Source organism: Diceros bicornis, chromosome 32 (genome assembly GCF_020826845.1).
Source record: "Diceros bicornis minor isolate mBicDic1 chromosome 32, mDicBic1.mat.cur, whole genome shotgun sequence".
NCBI lineage: Eukaryota > Metazoa > Chordata > Mammalia > Perissodactyla > Rhinocerotidae > Diceros > Diceros bicornis.
Window position 1 is genome coordinate 38,284,838 of NC_080771.1, and position 20,102 is coordinate 38,304,939.

The 20,102-nt window shown below is 49.5% G+C and overlaps 1 protein-coding gene across 8 annotated transcripts; it reads left to right on the plus strand.

The window, feature by feature from the left end:
* The first annotated feature begins 4,882 nt into the window (after window positions 1-4,882).
* On the plus strand, window positions 4,883-18,501 carry LOC131396323 (AFG3-like protein 1). Of its 8 annotated transcripts, XM_058528585.1 has the most exons (6): window positions 4,987-5,043; window positions 9,220-9,249; window positions 10,556-10,604; window positions 13,247-13,341; window positions 13,801-13,950; window positions 16,137-18,501. In XM_058528585.1, exons 3-6 carry the CDS (start codon window positions 10,595-10,597, stop codon window positions 16,521-16,523), a joined length of 642 nt encoding a protein of 213 aa, XP_058384568.1. In that variant the 5' UTR covers window positions 4,987-5,043; window positions 9,220-9,249; window positions 10,556-10,594; the 3' UTR covers window positions 16,524-18,501. The 8 variants fall into 8 exon arrangements, with proteins under 8 accessions (XP_058384562.1, XP_058384564.1, XP_058384565.1 ...); XM_058528579.1 differs by lacking the exon at window positions 10,556-10,604 and having other exon boundaries at window positions 4,883-5,043; window positions 9,220-9,298; XM_058528581.1 differs by lacking the exon at window positions 10,556-10,604 and having other exon boundaries at window positions 4,898-5,043.
* Window positions 18,502-20,102: the final 1,601 nt, after the last annotated feature.

Below are 20,102 nucleotides of genomic sequence, written 5' to 3' on the forward strand. Positions count from 1 at the left end.
AGTTATCAACACTGATACAACACTATAAAACCTACAACAAACCTATTTGGATTTTTCCATTCAGTTGCCACGTCTCTTTAGCCTTCATTAATGTGGAAAGGTGCATGATATTGACATTTTTGAAAAGCACAGGCTAATTACAGTGAAGAATGTCCTTCAATGTGAGTTTCTCTGATTGGATTCAGGCTTTGCACTTTTGGTGGGTATTCCACAGAAGTGATGCCGTGTCCTCAGTGCAACACCTGTCCCGTTCCTGGAGATGTTGACTTTGATCCTCCTGTCTCCTGTGTCCTTTGACATGTTCCTCTCATTCTTTAGGCACTTGCTTACTTTCTATCACAGCAAGGTGTTGCACACTATCTTGTGCTCTCTCAGTCCCGGCCATGAAACCAGTCATTTCTCCAAGGAGCCCTAGCACCTTTTAGTGGAGAATGGTATTGAGTAAACAACAGGTGGTTGTTGGATGTGTACACTGCCACCAGGCTGTCACTGCTTCTAGGTCCTTTCAACAGAGAGTTAGGAAACGGTACCCCCCTACATCTGTATCTATTTATCTATAAACACATTAAAAACCATGAGTTCACACTGACACTTCCCATTTCAAAATAACATCACAAGATTCATTCTTTCTTTACCTTTTTCATTTACATAATTCCCTTCCCTCACAGTGGGAAACCTGGCTCCACTATCCATAATATATTTATTTGCTCAATTCTAGAATATAGAGAAAGTACTGTCAGCATTGCTAACCTATGCCTCTGTGAAAAGGAAGCCTACTGATGAGTTTAATATTAGAGTTCTTTTTTTGTCTTTAGCCTGAGTGCATACATTCAAACTAGTGTTCTAAATTTACTTGGGTGTGTCTCACCCTTCATTGTGGGTGTGTAATTCATGTGAAATAGGGTTCCTCTCATATATTCCATTTTATGTCTTACTTCCCTATCCTCATTTATTTTTGTGTGATATACTAACATGGTTCCAAAAGTCAGAACTTTACAAAAGATACACTTAGTCAAGTGCCACCCCCCCACCCCAGGTAACCAGTCTCTTTAGTCGCTGGTTTCTCCTTCCTGTGTTTCTTTTTGCACAAATGGGTAAGATATGTGCATATTTTATCTCCCCTTCTTTCTTCCACAAAATGTAGCATACTATACTCTTGCATGTTGCTTTTTTCAATTAATAGTATATCCTGGAAACCACTCCACATCAGTTCATAGATTTCTCATTTTGTTATTATTGTTGTTGTCATCGTTTATGTGTTTTATATTTCATTGGGTGGAATTGCTATTTCACATTCGACCATTCTTCTATATGTGAATATTTAGGCTGTTTCCTAGCTCTTGCAGTTACAAACAAGGCTGCAATGAATAATCTGTGCACATGTATTTTCTTTTTTTGGAGACGTATCTTCAGGGTACAAACCTGCAAGTACGATTGCTAAATCAAAAGAAATCTATTTTTTATTAGTGTCTAATGCCCCTCCATAAGGGTTGTACCAATTTGCATTCCTCCCAGCAAGGTAAGAGAGTGTTATACCACAGCCTCACCAACAAAACGTGGAGTCATACTTTTTGATTATTTACCGGTCTGATTAGTGAGAAATGGTATTTGTGTAGGCTTAATTTGCATTTCTCCCTTTATGACTGAGATTGAACTTATTTTCATATGTTTCAAGATCTAATTTATTCATGAATTATATCTTTTGTCCACTTTATTAGGTTTTGGTTATTTTTTCTTCTCAATCTTTAAGAATTCTTCACGTATCAGGGATATTAGCCCATTATCTGAGATATGTTGCAGATATTTTCTTCCAGTTTGTCAACTGCCTTTGACCTTGTTTGTAGTGTTTTTTCCCCTGTGGAAAAGTTTTGTTTTGTTACATTTTTATATGGTCAAACTGATTACTTTTTTTATTTCATCTGGATTTTGTCATAGAAAAATCTTTACCTACACCCGGGTCAAAGAGGCATCCATCCACGTGTCTTTGTAGTACTTGCATGGTTTCAATCTTTACATTTAGATCCCTAAACTCTTTATTTATTCTTGTGCATGCTGTGAGGTACAGATCTTATTTTATTTCTCTCGAAATGGTTAACAGTTGTCCAGCACCATTTAAAAAAAAAAGTCTATCTGCATCTATTTCTGGATTTTTTATTCCAACACGTCTACTATACTGCTTTAATTACAGAGGCTTTATAGTGTGTTTTAACATCTAGAAGGGCTAGTCTCATAGTTTTTCTTTTCTTAAAGAAATGTTTTTCTGGGTATTCTTGCATGCAATCTTTTTAAAGCACATATTTAAATAAAATTTTAATGACAAAATTGGATACTCTCAAGTGTCAAAAAGCAAATACCAGAAACAGGGTTTCTTGGGAAGTTAAGGATCTGGAAGCAGAGAGGTCTGGCTGGGCCTCATCGCTGAGGTCATCTTGTTGCTTCCGGCTTTACTTTGACTTTTGGTTACAACACTTAAAAACGACCTAAGATAGTTGCTTTGAGCGCTGCCTCTTCTCATGGTACAATTCCCTGTAGCAGCTGATTGCATCATTGATTACTCTTGAAACTTTCACTTTCCACTCAGCATTAGGGCTGTTACTGGTAAGGACCTGCAAGCCAGCCTCGAAATGTGAGAAGGCAGCTGACAGTGCTCCTGTGGTTAGCTGACGCAGGGAGGGTGGTGCATCTTCATTCTCCTCCTCTCCTGCTGGCTCCTGTTCCAGCTGCATCAGCTCCTCATTTGAGAGAGCTTCCTCGTGGGACCGCAGCAACTGGTCCACATCAGCTTCTACAACCTCTCCAAAAGCCAGGTTCTTGGCAAGGTTAACAATTTTTTGTTGAAGCTGTGCAATGTTATCTGTTTGGGAAACACTCTGGAACTGAACACACTCGGGCCAAATCTTCTTCCATACACTGTTCATTGTTGCTGGTCTGAGCTCCTCCCAAGCTACTGCAATGTTGTCCACAGCATCCATGATGTTGTAGTTTCTCCAAAACTCCCTGATCATAGCTGTATCCTCCCCATCTGTTGCTTCTAGGATGTGCTCAAAAGTCCTTCTCAAGTAATGAGCTTTGAAGGCAGAGGCTACCCCTTGACTCATGGGCTGGATCAAGTTAGCTGTATTGTCATGAAGATATTTCACTCTTACGTTATCAGACAGATCACTCAAATTTACTGGATGGCATGGCGCATTGTCTAGGATAAGCAATGCTTTGTTGGTGAGATTATTTTGGGCACAGTATTTTTCAACAGCAGTGCAAAAAAAGTATGTGAACCATTCATGAAAGATGCTCCTGGTTGCCCAGGCCTTTTTGTTGGAGCACCAAATCACAGGCAAATTGGGCTTGGAGTACCCCTTCAGAGCCCTGGGGTTTTCCAAGTGGTACATCAATAAAGGCTTCAACTTAAAGTCCCCAGCTGCATTGCCATCAAGAAGCAGCATCAAGCGATCTTTGGATGACTTAAACCCTGGCTCAGCTTTCTCTTCCATGGAAATAAATGTTCCTTCAGGCATTCTCTTCCAATAAAGCCCTGTCTCATCTATGTTAAAAACTTGCTGGGGGGTGTACTCACCTTCTTCAATGATGCCTCTCAGCACTTCTGGATACACGGCCTTGTGGCCAGGAGCTGTGTTGTTCATCTTGAAGTGGGGCAAACAATGGCGCTCCTTGAATCTCACAAACCACCCTTTACTTGCACTGAAGGTTTTTGTTCCAGAGCTTACACCTTGTTCATGCTGTAAGTCATCAAACTCTTAGCTTTCTCCTGAATGATGGTGACACTCAGGGGCACATTTCGCTGCCTCTGGTCTTCGAGCCACACACACAACAATTGCTCCATGGTTTCCATGACTGTGCTTCGATGGCGAGTCCCTCGAGGGGCTCTCAAGGGAGTAGCTATTTGTGAACTTGCTTTGATTTTTTCTTTATTGTCTGATTGTGGCCACTGTAGAGACGGCAAGGCCTAAGGCCTTTGCGAGTTGGCTGAGCTTTTCACCTGCTTCTAATCGTCTTAACACTTGTAATTTTACGTCGAGGATAATTGCTTTCCGTTCCCTTTTGGCACTCGGGATGACCGCTGCACTTAGGGGCCTTTTCCCAGGCATCCTTGCTTCCAAAATGTAATAAAATCGCAGCTGTCTCGGGTGCAAGAAGGCCCACGGTTACTCCGTGATCCCTCACAGAACCTGGGAAAGAGAAAATGGAGCTGCGAGGAGGCGCAGGCTGACGTCCCTGGAGAGGTGGAAGGGTCACCACAGGCCTGCCCAGCCCCACCGCCAAGACACAGGCTGGTTCATACTTGACCCTAAGGCGGGCGGCGTGGGCCTCTGGCGTCGATCGGCGTCCAAATTCCTGGACAGCACAGCTGCAGGTGTCCGTGATCCAGAGGACAAACAAAAACGCGTGGAGGGGAATAATACTGTGTAGCATACACGAGTCGGCTCTTTTGTTCACGAAGGGCAGCGGAGCAACAGTCCAACCCCCACACAGTACAACCACACACGCCCGCCGCAGCCGGCGGGACGGGGCGGGACAGCGGCCGGCAACCGCTTTTGTGAGCCGCTGCCCATGGAGGACCCCGGAGACACGTGTCTTTGGAGATGCCTGACTTAAAATAAGTCCAAAGGCGCTGGGTGTCTTCTTAGCCCTTAGCCTCAGTCGGTCGCTGCGGTTTCTGCGCTCAGCTGCCTGGGTAGAGCAAGGCTGCGCTCCTGTTCTGATCCTTAGAGAGTCAGGCGATAAAGTAGACACCTAAAGACACCCGACCCGGGGCCGCGCCTTTACTACGCACGAACTAGGCCTCCCCTAGCCCGCTGGGGCCGGCCGGGGGGTGTGGCGTCACTACAACCTGTTTGTGGCTGCCTTGCGCATGCGCGCGCCCCAGCGGCGCGAGGCTTGGGGTGGGGAATGTCGCGCTGGCTGGTGGCAGCGGCCGGTAGTCGGGCGGTTGCCGGGCCGCCCGCCGTGCGGTGGCGATGCGGCAGTGGGCCAGGAGGCAGGAGGATGGCCGGGACAGGCGTGAGGATCCTTGGAACCGCCCGGCAGGTGAGCAGGGAGGCGCTGCCTGCCGGTTCGGGGCGGCGGGGGCGGTGGCTGCGCTCAACGCCGAGGTGACGCCATCCGGGTGCGCCGGCCGGCGCGGGGCGCGGGTTAGTGGGTCCAGGGGAGCGGGGGCACGGGGGAACGGGGTGGGGGCCGGGGCAACGGGGTGGGGGCATGGGGGAACCGAGCATGGGGGGCCGGAGGAGCGGGGACACGGGGGAACGGGGCATTGGGCAACGGGGTAGGGGCTGGGGGAACAGGATGGGGGCTGGGGGAGCGGGGACACGGGGGAACAGGATGGGGGCTGGGGGAGCGGGGACACGGGGGAACGGGGTGGGGGGCCGGGGGAACGGCAGCCTGGGGGAACGGGGTAGGGGCTGGGGAAACACAGAAGCAGAGGCGCGGCGGCGGCGACCACATCCCCGTCCGGGCAGCCCCGGGCCTCCAGCCCACTCCCCGCGGCTGAGGCCGCTGCCCCCATCCTGAACCTGTCGCTTTCCGTCCTCCGACCCCCTGCACTTTTCCCCGCCGCACTTGCCACCCTTTTCTTCGGCAATTCCCGCTGCCTCCCAGTGCTCTGCCCTCTGCCGGCTCCCTTCGGGAAGCCGAACCGGTGCCTCCTGCCTCCTTACTCCCGTCTCCCAAGAGCCCCACGATGAGCAATTTGCACTCATGTTCCTCTCCACTGCGACCTTACCGTGTCTTCTTGGGCACCTCTTTCCGACTGCGAGCCCCTGGGCTCAACGGTGGTATTACGTCTATTTAGTTGCTCCCTAACTGGATATCCGTGAAAGAGTTTTGTAAACTGTTAAATGGTTTTTATTCGGTCGACATTTGTTGAGGCCCGGCCCCATGGCTTAGCGGTTAAGTGAGCGCGCTCCGCTGCTGGCGGCCCGGGTTCGGACCTCGGGCGCGCACCGACGCACTGCTTCTCCGGCCATGCTGAGGCCGCATCCCACATGCAGCAACTAGAAGGACCTGCAGCTATGACATACAACTGTCTACTGGGGCTTTGGGGGAAAAATAAATAAATAAATAAAATTATAAAAACAAAAAAAATTTGTTGAGACCAACTCTCCTGCTCTGATAACAGCCAGTACTGCTTGAGGGCTTGTATGCGAAGGGGTACACACGGATTAGTTCATTTAAGTCTTATGCCAGATCTGCAGGTAGGCGCTGCTATAACCCTGTGTTATAGAAGGAAATGGAAGACCAAAGCTGGTCAGCAGATGCCCTCACCTTGCAGTTCAGGTGCCTCTGGCTCCAGCGCCTTCATTGTTAAATGTTTCTGTGTTCATAAGCCATTCTCTGTGTTAGATACTATGAAATATTATTCCATATTTTGGAATAATTGCTTTATTTTTGTATTGATACATCTCAGGGGGCAGTGATCACATTGACTTTTTTTTCCCCTAATGCAGTAACGTGGAGTTTTTAGATTTTGATCCGAGAAAGGTATCTTAATTTTCAGATGGTAGTGAAAGAGGAAGAAGGATTCTGTGGGTTGATTTTTTTGTCTTGTCTTCAGGAATGAACTTTTCCCTCTCTTATCTATTCATTTTGGAGATAGTGCATGTCAGTTTTAAGTTGTTTCTAGCAATGTCAGTGAAAGCAGAGCCTGTGGCCATGTGGCATCTCAGCATTGCAGAGGACTGTCCTGGATGTTAATGTGTGGTGGAAGTCAGTAATTGCCGGTACAGCACGGGTGTGCCATGAGCCGCTAAACCTGCCTGGACCTCAGTGGTTTTAGGGATGAAGGCAGAAAGTTCCTTTCCAGACTGAGTCATTTATCTGTTGAGAAGCTACTAGCCAGGGGATATCATGGCGAACGGGACAGGCGGGGGTCCTGCCCTGTGGACTGCTCTCCTTTGAGGGCTTCGTGATTTGTAGGCTGGGCGGGGCATGCAAAGGCCAGAGAGGCAGTAGCAATCTACTTCATAGTTAAAAGATGTACCCTAGTAGTGAGCACCCATCAAGGGAAGCTTATGTTCTGGAGGCTTCCATGCAGTCATTTTTTCATTCAGTGAGCTTCCCACACTGTTCCTGCCACACAAGGAGGAGAACCAGATAACAAATGAGTTTATGGTATGTTAGGTGGTTATATATGAGGTATGAAGGAGAAGGACGCAGGACAAGGGAAGTGGAAAATAAAGAGAAGGGACTGGAGAAAGATAAATGCCGTGCTTTTTAGGTGGGACACTCGACTCCTGAAGGAAGTGAGTGAGTGAATGGGTGCTCGCTCGCAGATTGAATAGCAGCTGCCTGGTGGGGCTGCACCTGTGTGAATTTGAGACACAGACCAGGGTCACCTGATTCATTATTTGACCGGAAAGAAAGGACAGTGCACTTTGCCTGTTTAAAGGAGACCTTGGTGTGCCCAGCCTCACTCTTGTCTTGGCTTTCCATATGCAAAGACCAATTTAAGAAGCTATCCAAACCAGACACCAAGAACTGATGGTAGACTTGTGTCTTTGAGAGCTGCATCTGACCTAATGGGGTCCCCTAACCAAATCAGAAAAGGACTAACTCATGAATTGAAATGAAGGAATTGCATGTTTTATCAAGTGTCGGAGGCCTGAAGGGTCGTACTTTGTACCCTCGGGCTGTTGGTCATCTGATAACTCTTTTGAACCACCAGCGCTGCTCTCTGTTTGGGGTGGTGGTGGAGAAACCCTGTGAGGTTTGGGCGCCAGAATTCTGTCCTACACATCCAGCTCTCAGCTGTCTTACTGCAGGCACTCACCTCGCTGAGCTTCCGCCCTTCCACCCACTTCCTCAGGATAGGCGGTGAGGGTCAGAGGAGGCGACAGAAGCACCTGGCATCCAGCACCTTCCGTACTCCTTTGTCTAGACATCTTGTCACAGTAACACACTTCTGTGACATCTTTATAGTTGCATTATTCCTTCCACATCAGTTTTGGTGCTGTTGTGCAGGGTGAGTTGCTGAAGCAGGGAGGTTTTGTTCGTGGTGCAGAAGTTCCAGGTAGCTTCCTCACCATTACTGGCTACATGTCCTTTCTAAACTTCCCTATTTGGATTTTTCCCTGATTTTAATATCTTTCTCATAGCGTACCTTACTTTTTAGTCCACTATGGCCTTTGAGAGGAATATTTGAATAATTTCACTTACTAGCAAGTTAATCATAGGGGAATGAATTTACTTTGGGGAATAGCCTGCCTCACCATGAAAGATGGCGCAGCTAGAATAACACAGGTGTCATCACTTTGATTATAATAAAATATTGGGGATAACCCAGGTCTTTGGTCATGTTGGGATTTTGTTAAATAGGAGTAATCCTGGGTTATTGAGTGTGCTCAGGTTTTGTTTTTTAGTGTGGTAGCTTTTATTGTGCTCGTCGTTGCAGTAATGGCTTTTGACCTGTAACAGTGGAAAACCTAAGTTGTCTCTAGTCCTGTCCTTAATTGATGTTAACTATTGTTATTGGCTTATGGTAAAAACTGGCATTTTCCTTCTTATAGACTGAAAAAAATACAGGTCTGGAAAAGCCTTTGCTTTCCTTGGCCTGACAAAAACACTAACCTTTGGCTGATAAAAAACAAATCATAGTATCCTTTGATTTTTTAAATTTCACGTGATTTTAATCTTTGAATTGTGTTTGTTTTTGAGGCTCTAATAGTTTCAGTGACCACTGGGCCAGCCCCATGGCTTAGCAGTTAAGTGCGCGTGCTCCGCTACTGGCGGCCCAGGTTCAGATCCCGGGCGCGCACTGACGCACCGCTTCTCCGGCCATGCTGAGGCCGCGTCCCACACACAGCAACTAGAAGGATGTGCAGCTATGACATACAACTATCTACTGGGGCTTTCGGGGGGGGGGGGAAGGAGGAGGATTGGCAATAGATGTTAGCTCAGAGCCGGTCTTCCTCAGCAAAAAGGAGGATTAGCATGGATGTTAGCTCAGGGCTGATCTTCCTCACAAAAAAAAAAAAAATAGTTTCAGTGACCAAAATTGCATCAGGCAAGAAATGGTTGGGTTTTTTTTTGAAAGTTGTAGCTATAAAAAATCTTTATGCATTTCTGCAGTGAATTTAGTTCCTGTTTATCCTGTTTGAATCATATTTTTAATGGGACATTTAATGGGATAAATAAGGCAGCAAGCTCACACCTCAGCCCATGGAGTTGCAGAAGAAGCTAATCCTCTCTCCCTTTTCGTATCTCCAGGAGATCCGTTTTCAGCAGATGGCTCTGCAGGTGAGACTGACACCATTTTCCCAGTGGCTGTGTTCAAAACCACCCAGAGGTGCCTCTCTGTCTTCTACCATGGTTAGCAGCACAAGGTTTGCAGGAACCGAGTGTGGCTTCCTCAGTGTCTCCCCAAAGTGAGGAGCCAGGGGGTGGGGCATGTGATGACTCAGGATGCACCCACCTCCCCCTTTTCTTGCTTCCGTATGGAACCACACTTAGCTCTTCCCATTTCTGGGTCACTGCAGTGCTTTTTCATGTCTTCATGGGTTGGATGTCTCAGAGAAGATGGTGAAAGAGAAACTCTTTCAGAAGGAAGTTGCTAGGTGAATCTTTTGGTTTGTTTCCGCACATGTGTGGGCCAGCTGAGCTGAGTCTCATGTTTGGAAAGCAGAACAGAGACGATATGCAGACTGCAGTTGGCTGGAACACATCTGCCCCTTGGAGCAGGCTGTGGGCCTGTGCTCAGTGCCCTGCCCCCTGGAGGCCGTGTGTGTGGAGGCTTGAGTAGAAGGTACTTCCCCGCACTTCCTGTTTTCCTGTCATTGGGACTTGGAGGTGCGTGTTTATTGCACCAAGCAAGAAGTCAGGAAGGAAAACTGGCTTCTCTTTTACTCTCCTTATCTTGGCGGACAGCATGGTTGTTTATCTGAGTGTGATGTGTGCTTTTAAAGTGCTAGAACCTCATCGTTTTGTCCCTAAGGGTTTGAGAAATTCTTTGAGGAGAAGAAACACAGACTTAGGAAAAAACAACTCCAAAAAAGGTAAAAGGGCCAATTTGACAAATCAGACCGTCAAAAGTTTTACATTTGAGGGGCCAGCCTGGTGGCGCAGTGGTTAAATGCGTGCTGTCTGCTGCAGCGGTCCAAGGGTTCACAGGTTCGGATCCCGGGTGCTCACTGAGGCATCGCTTGTCAGGCCATGCTGCGGCGGCGTCCCACATAAAGTAGAGGAAGATGGGCATGGATGCTAGCCCAGGGCCAGTCTTCCTCACCAAAAAAAAAAAAAAAACTTTTACATTTGAGTATTTTTAAAGCATTCACTATTTTTTGAGTTACTCGCCTTGGGAGGTGACAGGCAGGTGGGCCCATGCGTGTGTGATGTTGGCATTCTCTTCCCTTTGCTTGTTCATGGATGTGGCCGACACTCCCAAGTCATGCCATCCTTTGTCTTCATTGCTCTGTGCCTCCTGAGCTTGTTTGGATTCTAAGCCTTGGCATACCCATCTTTTAAATTATATCAGAGTTTGGTGATGTGGATTGGTGAAGTTAGTATTTATCAGATGTGTTTCTCCTGCGAAATGTCTTCTGCTCAGGTACCCAAGAGCAAGGAATAGGAAGAGGCCCATAAAAGCATGTTGAGAGGTGTGTACATGCTTTGCTACAAATATAACATTTCTTTGAAGACTCGTGCTTTGTTCTTAAAATTTATGCAGATTTTTACTCTATGCCATAACATGTTTGGCCATTCCCGGGGTCACCTAGGCCTCCGGGTTTCCATGGCTTTGTTTTGGGTTGTTGTAGTGGCAGTGTGTACGTGACGGGGCAGCACCATGGCTTGTTTGTCCTGGAACCTTTATGAATGTCATGCTTCCTGCCCAGGCCCCGCCATTTTCTGTCATTGACTGGCTGTGAAGAAACATGGCCGTGGATGGATCGCCTGCCTGAGAAAGTGATTGCCTTCTCAGAAGCCTCTGTCTCACTACCTTTTCCTTACTTGGGAAGTTGTTTTGTTTTGTTTTGGGTTAGTTTCCCAGGTTCTTATGAACAATGCATTCCTGTGTATTTCCTCTACTCTTAGTACTTCACTCTGGTTACAAATGTGTGTGTGGGGAGGTCTTCCCCCACCAAGCAATTCTGCCACACTGGCTGGGTGTCCTACATCTCAACTCAACTCTGACTTGGTCTACTTGGAGTTAGCTTCAGATCCCACAGGTAAAGGGCTCAGTCCTGCAAGACTGCGCCTACCCCACACTTCAGATGTCAGTCACAAGTCCACGTTGTCAGCTGTGCTTCTGACCAACTGTCTGTAAGTCGGAGGTTCCTACAACCCTCTCTCCTCCAGTTCCGTTAATTTGCTAGAACGGCTCATAGAACTCAGGAAAGCAGTTTACTTACTAGATTACTGGTTTATTACAAAGGATATTAAAGGATATGAGTGAACAGCTAGATGAAGAGATACATGAGGCGAGGTCCAGAAGGCTCCCTAGTACCCTGAGCTTCTGTCCCCTTGGAGTTTGGAGTCGGCCACCCTCCAGCATGTGGATCTGTTCTTGTCCAGCAACCCAGAAGCTTTCAAAACCCTGTCCTTTTGTGTTTTTGTGGAGGCGCCATTGCATTGGCATGATTGATTAAATCATTGGCCATTGGTGATTGATTCCACCTCCAGCCCCTGTCCCCTCCCCGGAGGTGGGAAGGGTGGGACTGAAAGTTCCAACCTCTAATCATTGGTTGGTTCCCCTGGCAACCAGCCCCCATCCATAGGGGCTTTCCAAAGTCACCTCTGGTGTGGTTGGAAGGGGCTTGATATGAATAACAGAAGACATATTTATCTCTCTTATTACTTAGGACATTACGGAGGTTTTAGGAGCTCCTGCCAGGAAGATCAAATGTATGTATCTTATTATAATTCAATATTACAGAGGTCAAACAAAGCTAACTACCTGGCAGATACCATGATAGCAATTATTTGCTTTTATTTCATGTTTTTCCCCTTGTCATTTTTGTGTGTGCTAAAGTACCTTTGAAAATTTTAGTCAGAAGTATAGTTGATTTAGTTACAAGGGAGAGGACAGGTTTTTTCCTTGGATGTGCCCAGCCTTCTAGGACTGTTTAAGCCTCCTGACCCATAGATTGTACGTGGAGGAAATGAGGCATCAGACCACAGATGGGCGTGTCCCAAGTCAGACCCATCTCCCCCAACACTTTCTTTGCACCTGATAGAAGGGTGGGTGGCCTCAGGGGTGCCTCTGGGGCTGGAGTTGTGTCATCTGAAGTGTTATGTACGTTACATGCGTATGTTGCAGGAAGAGGCCTACAGGACTGGATTCAGTCATTCAGTGTCTGGGTCACAAGTGTTCTGAGGAGGGGGCATTGTGCCTGAGAGCTGGTGATGTGCATTCCGGTTTTCTTGAGAAGCGGGACCTCCACAGAAAGTTCATCTCTGCCAGCCTCACTTTGTTTTCTTCCTTCCTTTCTGTTCTCCACCTAGTGGCGTGGAGAGGTGACTATTACCCAAGAAAGATTTACTATTTTTTTTTTTTAATAATTTTATTTATTTATTTATTTTTTCCCCCAAAGCCCCAGTAGATAGTTGTATGTCATAGCTGCACATCCTTCTAGTTGCTGTATGTGGGACGCGGCCTCAGCATGGCCGGAGAAGTGGTGCGTCGATGCGCGCCCGGGATCCGAACCCGGGCCGCCAGCAGCGGAGCACGCGCTCTTAACTGCTAAGCCACGGGGCCGGCCCCAAGATTTACTATTAAAGCTCAGTTCTGGAGCCAGCAAGGTGAAATGTGAGGACTTTTACCTGTATCTGAAGCTACTTCTCAGCAGTATCTACTGTTTTCCCCAAGAAGGCAAGTTATGCAGGGCAGAGCATTCAAGAGCATAAGAAGCACTGGGTTTCAGCAGGAGGGTATGAAGTGTCATTTATTTAAAAGTAACACCTCCTGGTTCATGCCTGGCATGTGTGCACCAGTCACTGGTGATTTCATAGAGATTTTAATAAATTGTCTTAAATTTCCATCTTGTCTGGAAACGCCTGGGGCTGGTATGGTCTGGCAGTCTGCACCACGCTAACTCGAGCCCTGACCTGAGCAGAGCACCACAGGTTTTCCTCTCACCTTTCAGAACAAGACACCTGCACGTTTCAACTCTGCCCCTCACCGCCCCCAGCCTCTTCTCCTGTTCCCTGTTTATCTCTGGAAAGCACCAGTGTTAGGAAAATTGTATGTTGGAAAGTTATATCTGATTGTTTTCTGAGTTCACACTTTGTTTTCTCTTAGGAACTGGTGAACCAAAAGATACTGGGCCTAGAGCGAGTGGAGGCAAGAGAGGAGGGAAGCAGAATGACTTTGCCTGGTGGAAACGGATGCAGAAGGTTTGTGCATGTCCGAGAACCAGACCCTGTTGCTTTCTCAAGGAAGTAGTTACTGCAGCTCAGGCTTTGTACAGTCTTTCTGTTTGTTTTAGAGCAAACTGATTCAGAGATTCTAAGAAATGAATTTAATTTATAAAAATGTGGAGATTTCCATCTGAATTTTAAAAGACCCAGATAAGAGGTAACCCCAGAAGTGATGGCTCTGAAGGCAGAGCTCTTTGTGGAGGTTCTGCGCCTCCTGGGTGCTCTGTGAGCTGCAGTTTTTGGTGTTTTCATGCCCCGTGCAGAGGGCTTTCCTCCCGAGAGGATGGGCCTTGGCTTTCCCACACACACAGGCCGCATGGAGGATGGGAGGAGGGAGGGTTTGGACAACTTCTCTCGAGGCGTCTGAAGAAGGAAGCAGCTATTTTCGTGAAGGAACCACCTCGTTTAACTGTCAAACGTGTTCTTCTTCCACAGGGCGAGTTCCCCTGGGACGACAAGGATTTCTGCAGTCTGGTTGTTTTGGGGGCAGGTGTTGCCATGGGATTTTTCTACTTGTATTTTCGAGATCCTGGGAAAGAAATCATGTGGAAGCACTTCATGCAGTATTACCTGGCGAGAGGTCTGGTGAGGGGAATTTATAGTCTGTCTACCCTAGAAGGAGGTGGTGCCCACGGTGGTGCACGTGGTCTGTGAGCGCGAATCCTGAGCAGTCCCAGCCTCAGGTACAGACAAGACACAGTTTTGCTTTTTCCAGTAATGACTCCACCGAACACTGTCACGCCCAGTTTCTTGCTATGTGGAGGTCCCTTGACGTCATGGCTGACTTCCTCTTTGCTTTGCTTTTGCTTCTAAGACTTAGTTCTGTTTGTTTATTTATCTTTGAGTTTCGATCTCATGTCTGATTCAGAGCTTTTCTCCTCTTAATGCACCCTGCCCCACTGGCTGGCCCTGCACAGCGTGGGCCAGCACTGTCGACCCTGGGCTTTGTGTCGCCAGCAGAGCCCTCCTTGTCTTGTCCTTCCCAGGACGTGGGTTAGTCCTTCAGGATGCTGAGGTCAAGTGAAGTGCGGCTCAGGCTTATGTAAATTTGTACAAGAGCAGAGGCCTTGCTCCCCTCTTGCTCTAAATAACACACCGTTAAGATCTAGACTTCCTTCTGTGTGATGATGTCCGTAGGAAACTGTTACTTCCCACACGCAAACTGTTACTTCCCCTGTTGTCTGCCCGCACGCCTGTCCTCAGGCGGGTCCTTGATAACACTCCCTGCAGTGTGAGGGAAGAGCTATCGCAGCCCTCCTCCGCCCAGGACCTGCCATCTGCAGGTGCGGCCGTGAGGAGGGAGACAGGTGTCCTCCTGCAGATGTGACTGTCAGGAGGGAGACCGATGTCCTCCTGTCCATGCATTCTGGACAGATTGCAGAGTTTCCTAGAGGTCTGACAGGGCTGACATTGACATACTTGTTCTAAAAGGCAGCCTGGAAGGGCGAAGTAATCCCTGCCTAGCCTATCTAACACAGCCTTGTGCTCAGCTCCTGTGGTGTGTAGTGGGGCAGCCTCTTGCCTGGCTAAGTTAGACCCGAAACCTGATCCTGCTCACTTAGAGGAACTTTCATGTAAGCTGGAAAAGTCGAGCGTGTGAATATGAGTGCTGTATCCTCTCACAGCCCCTCCTGAGTTCTTCTGAGGAAATCACCTAATAATATCGTAGGATATCATAGAAATAAATTAACTTATGCACAGCCACCCCTGAACCCTCATGCATTTCCAAGCCTGTGGCATGGAACAGACATTGTTTTGGGGGATAAGAGACTACAATACCCTAAAACTTCAGTAGCAGTCTTTGTTTTAAAGCAGCTTTGTTGTTTTTCTTGATTATAAATGGAATACATGCTTATTGTAAAAAATACTTGGGAAATAAATAGAAGTATAAAGAAGGAAATCACCATTCTGTGATAACCAAGATTGGCCTTTCATTGTGACCCTCCTGGCCTGCAGATGCGTAGATGCTCACGATCTCATCCCCTGCACCTTTGACCTCACCGTGTCCAGTCACGCACTCAGGTGATGGTGCACTGTGTTGGAGAAAGCATGACAGGTCAGCTGGGCAGTGTCCAGAAAGAAAAAGATTGCAGCGTGATGAGGGGCAGAGAGGATACCCTGTGCTCTTGTCTCATTAACGTGAAGGAGTTGCTATCTGGGGACTCTGCATGTTGCAGAAGGGAAGCTGGGACGTTCAATTACTTTGACTACTTTTTTTTTTTTTAAATTTTCTTTCTTTCTTTATTTTTTCCCCCAAAGCCCCAGTAGATAGTTGTACGTCATAGCTGCACATCCTTGTAGTTGCTGAGCGTTCACCCTACCTGGGTGGCGGTCTGTGCGGTCTGTGGTCATGTGGGTGCTGTACATTCAAGGTGGTGGCCGTTTTACTTTTCAAGGAATGTAGTAGTCTAGAATTTGTCAACGGATTCTTTGAGGGATGGGAGGCGGAGAGGGGTGTCTGAATGCAGGCCCTCTGACACTCTATAGAGGTTTGATGTTAAACTCACCTTGCTCCTAAGCTTTGGACCTGATGGCAGGGCTCCTCTAGAACTTCCTCGAAGGGCAGGACGGAGGTGGTTTCCATGTTAATCCTGGGGATGGCCCCCTGGTTGGTGGTGGGCCCCAGGGGTTTCTTCTCTTCCCACACTATTGTAGAGAGACCAATGGTCAGAGCAGGGCAAGGTTGGTCTAGGGTGCTCCAGGGTGGCACCTGGAAGGGTGGGGACTCTGCTCAGGGAGTGATGAGGGCCTTGCCCAACTGTGTGTTGCAGGTGTCCATCATTCTGCGGGGCAAGGGGCTTGGCTACGCCCAGTGCTTGCCCAGGGAGCAGTACCTGTACACGCAGGAGCAGCTCTTCGACCGCATGTGCACGATGCTGGGGGGCAGGGTGGCCAAGCAGCTCTTCTTTGGGCAGATCACCACAGGGGCCCAGGACGACTTGAGGAAGGTCACCCAGAGCGCCTACGCCCAGGTAAAGGACAGCGACCGTGGCGAGGGGCTCTACGCAGCCAAGTCCAGCCAGGCTTACCCTTGGCTCCTTGCTCACTTCCACACTGTGCAGTTTGGGATGAGTGAAAAGCTGGGCCAGGTGTCCTTTGACTTTCCCCGGCAAGGTGAGATGCTGGTGGAGAGGCTGTACAGCGAGGCTGCTGCCTAGCTCATCGACGAGGAGGTGCTGCATCTCATCAGCTCCGCCTGTGAGCGGACCCTGGGCCTGCTGACGCGGGGCCGGGACCAGGTGGACAAGGCGAGTGGGCACACCCATCCTTGTGGGACACTTGGGTTTGGGGCCTGCCTGTGGTGGTGCCGACTGTCCTGGGAGTGGCTGAACAGACTCCTTCAGAGCAGCCTGATGGGCAGCCGTGATTTCCATGTGGGCAAGCGGCTGCTGGAGAAAGAGGTGCTGGACAAAGCCGACATGGTGGAGCTGCTGGGCTCCCGGCCCTTTGTGAAGTCCACCTACGAGGAGTTTGTGGAAGGCACTGGGCCTGGAGGAGGACACGTCCCTTCCCGAGGGGTTGAAGGGCTGGAACCGGGGGCAGGAGGAGGGGAGCATGCAGCACCTCGTGCGGGAGAGCCTGGCTTAGTGACTCTGCCTTTGAAAGCAGCTGTCAGAATCACCAGAAAACAAATTAAAACGTGATAACAGCAAATTGGCATTTTAGATGAGGGCACTCTGAACCCACAGGGATGCCCGCTCCCAGAACATGGCCTTCCCCCGAGAAGGGAGCTGGGACCCTGTTCCTAGAGGACAGGGGTCCTGAGTCAGAGGGGAGGGCAGTGGGCCATAACTCAGCCACTGCCCCGGGGAGCAGAGAGCATTGTGTCTTCCTGGAGAGCCCTGAGTGTCAGATGCTTGCGGGCCTCCGACAAGATGGGGCGCATCTGGTGGGGACAGCACCTCATGGAGAAGTGTAAGTGCTGGTCACCATGATTCCCCAAGGAGAGGAGGCTTTTGGCTCAGTTCAGAAATGCTCGGGATTTGGTGAGGTGGCGGAATTAAGAAAAGGAAATTATGAGCCAGTTATCAAGGGAAAGTGTGAGGTTTTTTTTTTGTTTTAGTGAGGAAGATTAGCCCTGAGCTAACATCTGTTGCCAATCCTCTTTTTTCTGAGGAACGTTGGTCCTGAGCTAACATCTGTGTCCATCTTCCTCTATTTTATATGGGACACTGCCACAGCATGGCTGATGACTGGTGTGTAGGTCCACTTCCAGGATTTGAACCCGCAAACCCCAGGCTGTAGAAGCGGAGCGCTGAAACTTAACCACTATGCCACCTGGTTGGCCCTAGGTGTGAGGTTTTTTTTTTTTTTTATGTGAGGAGGACTAGCCCTGAGCTAACATCCGATGCCAATCCTCCCCTTTTTTCTTGAGGAAGATTGGCCCTGAGCTAACACCTGTGCCCATCTTCCTCTACTTTTTATGGGATGCTGCCACAGCATGGCTCGACAAGCGATGTGTCAGTGCGCGCCTGGGATCTGAACCTGCGAACCCCGGGCTGCTGAAGTGGAGCACACGCACTTAACTGCTTGCACCACCGGGCCGGCCCCTAAGTGTTAGGTTTTTAAAATAGCCGTTTGGGTTGGTGGAAGGCCTGTCAGTCCTTACGGAGGAAACGCAGCACCTCCCAGAGGGGTGTGGTTAGGCCGGATGGCGGAGCCATGGGGGAGCTGAGTCTCCCAGCACCTGGGCTGAGCGCGAGAGAGGCAGTTTCTCAGAACCTGGCACCCATCCTCAGGGCAGAGGCCTTAGTGACAGGGTGTGTCTGGATTCAGTTCCCTTCTCCAGTAACCTGTGTTCCTTGCAACCCTTTAGAATCACGGAGAGGCTCTGGGCTGACGTGGGGGTCCTGCTGTCACCACCTGTTAACTCTCTTCCTGGTGTCAGGCAACCTGTTAACTCTCTGCCTGGTGTCAGGCAGCTGGCAGACGAGAGGAGAGCCAGTTCCGGGTCGTGAGCTCTAGGTCTGATGCCTTACACTTGTCCAGTTGGCTCTGGAGCGGGAATGGCTCCGCACCCTGGGAGCTGGAGTCAGGACCAGGAGCCTGGGGTTAATGGAGATGTCCCAGCGCACAGCCTGCCGCCTGAAGTCGTCAGAATCACAACAGTAGTGGGGTATCAGCTGCTGCCTTGGTGGGGGGGTGGGCGGGCAGATATCTGTGTCATCTGGCGACCCCTGTCGGCTCGCCCCACCTGCTGCTTGGGGCGTCCTGGGGGGACTGGCTGGGAGGAGGGGGTGGCCTCTTGATGCCCCACTTGCCCACTGCTTTTGGCCTGGCTAAGACCAGACACTGGGACTTGGTCTTAAGTTTTCTAAATCATTTGTTATGTTTGCTTCAAAAATAGAATTTCCAACTAGTGACAAGTACTTTTGACTGTTGTTGTTTGTAAAATTTGCATTATTGAATTTTTTACATCTTCAGGGCTTACCCTATAATGCAGTATCCACCAGACTCGGCCTCCATTAGCTGAGTGGCTTGGGGGTCCTGCCAGGGTCCTGACTGGGTGCTCCCCTCAACCCCAGGAAGGCCCCATGGCGTCCAGAGTCTGGGAGTCTCTCTTCTGAGGCTGGGTGCAGCCCCTCTCTGAGTCCAGGGCACACACCTGGGCTCCCTCCCAACCCTCGCCCCACCTCCACCCCACCACAGTGCCCCCTGCTTGGGCTCCCTCCCTTCAAGTCTCCTCAGCTCTTTCTTCCACCTCCCACCCCGTTTGGGCCGTCATGCCACCTGGGCGCACACTCCCCGGCTTTGAGTTAGTTCCTGGGCCCATGGATGGAGACCTGCTGAGAATCTTCTGTCAGGGAGACTGGGGACTCCCTCCTGAGCCCAGGAGGAGGAACCACCTGGTACCACCAGGGTCTGTTCTCTGGGCCCCTTGTCTTACAGATGGTTAAATTAGGGTTTGGGCCTCGTCCTTGGCCTTCTGCTCACACAGGGGCCCTACCTGCTGGCCGCCTCCCCGTGATAAGCCTGTAGTCCTGGGCTGGGAAGAAACTCCAGGGACACCTCGTTCTGCTTCCTGGGCTTGTGTGGGGGCAGGATCTTCACTTCCTTAATGACCAGAAATCCAGGGCAGTTGTCCCTGAAATGTGACCCAGATAAGCAGCCCAGAGGGCGGCACAGCAGAGCCCCCAGTGGTTCCAGCTGGAGAAAGACTAGAGCATGGGCCTCGCTCCTCAAGCGCATGCCCCTGCCCTGCAGCACGCACCCCTGAGCTCTGGGGTCAGCTGAAAGGAAGAGACCTGGTCAGGCCTTAGGATGGGTGACGTTTTAATCCCACTTTTTGTCAATGAGCTCTGCGTAAGCTGCAGCAGAACAGATGGGAATTGGGCAGGAAGACCCCGGTGGGTGGGGTGGGATCGGTTTTAAGTGAAATTCTCGGTTGTCTGGTCCACATCCCTCGTAGTGATGCTCTTCGTATGTGGAGGGTAGGGGTGGTGGCCGCCAGGCCCTGGCGTGGCAGGCCAACTCCTGTGTTTCTGAGGCCCGTTTCTTGGCTGGGACTTGCTTTTAGCTGCACACAGTGCGTCCAGCGCATGCCCAGGGCTCCCACAGAAGAGCCCGTCTTCCTTCCCCAGAAACGTTGTAGTGGGGAACGGTCAGGGCAGGTTGGCTTGGGGACAGAAAGCAAGCTGACACTTACTTTAAAACCATTCTTGGACTCGCTGTCAGACCAGAAGCCTATTCTGTCCCTTAGCAGGTAAAAAGCAGCATTGAGAATAGCTGAGCCTGGT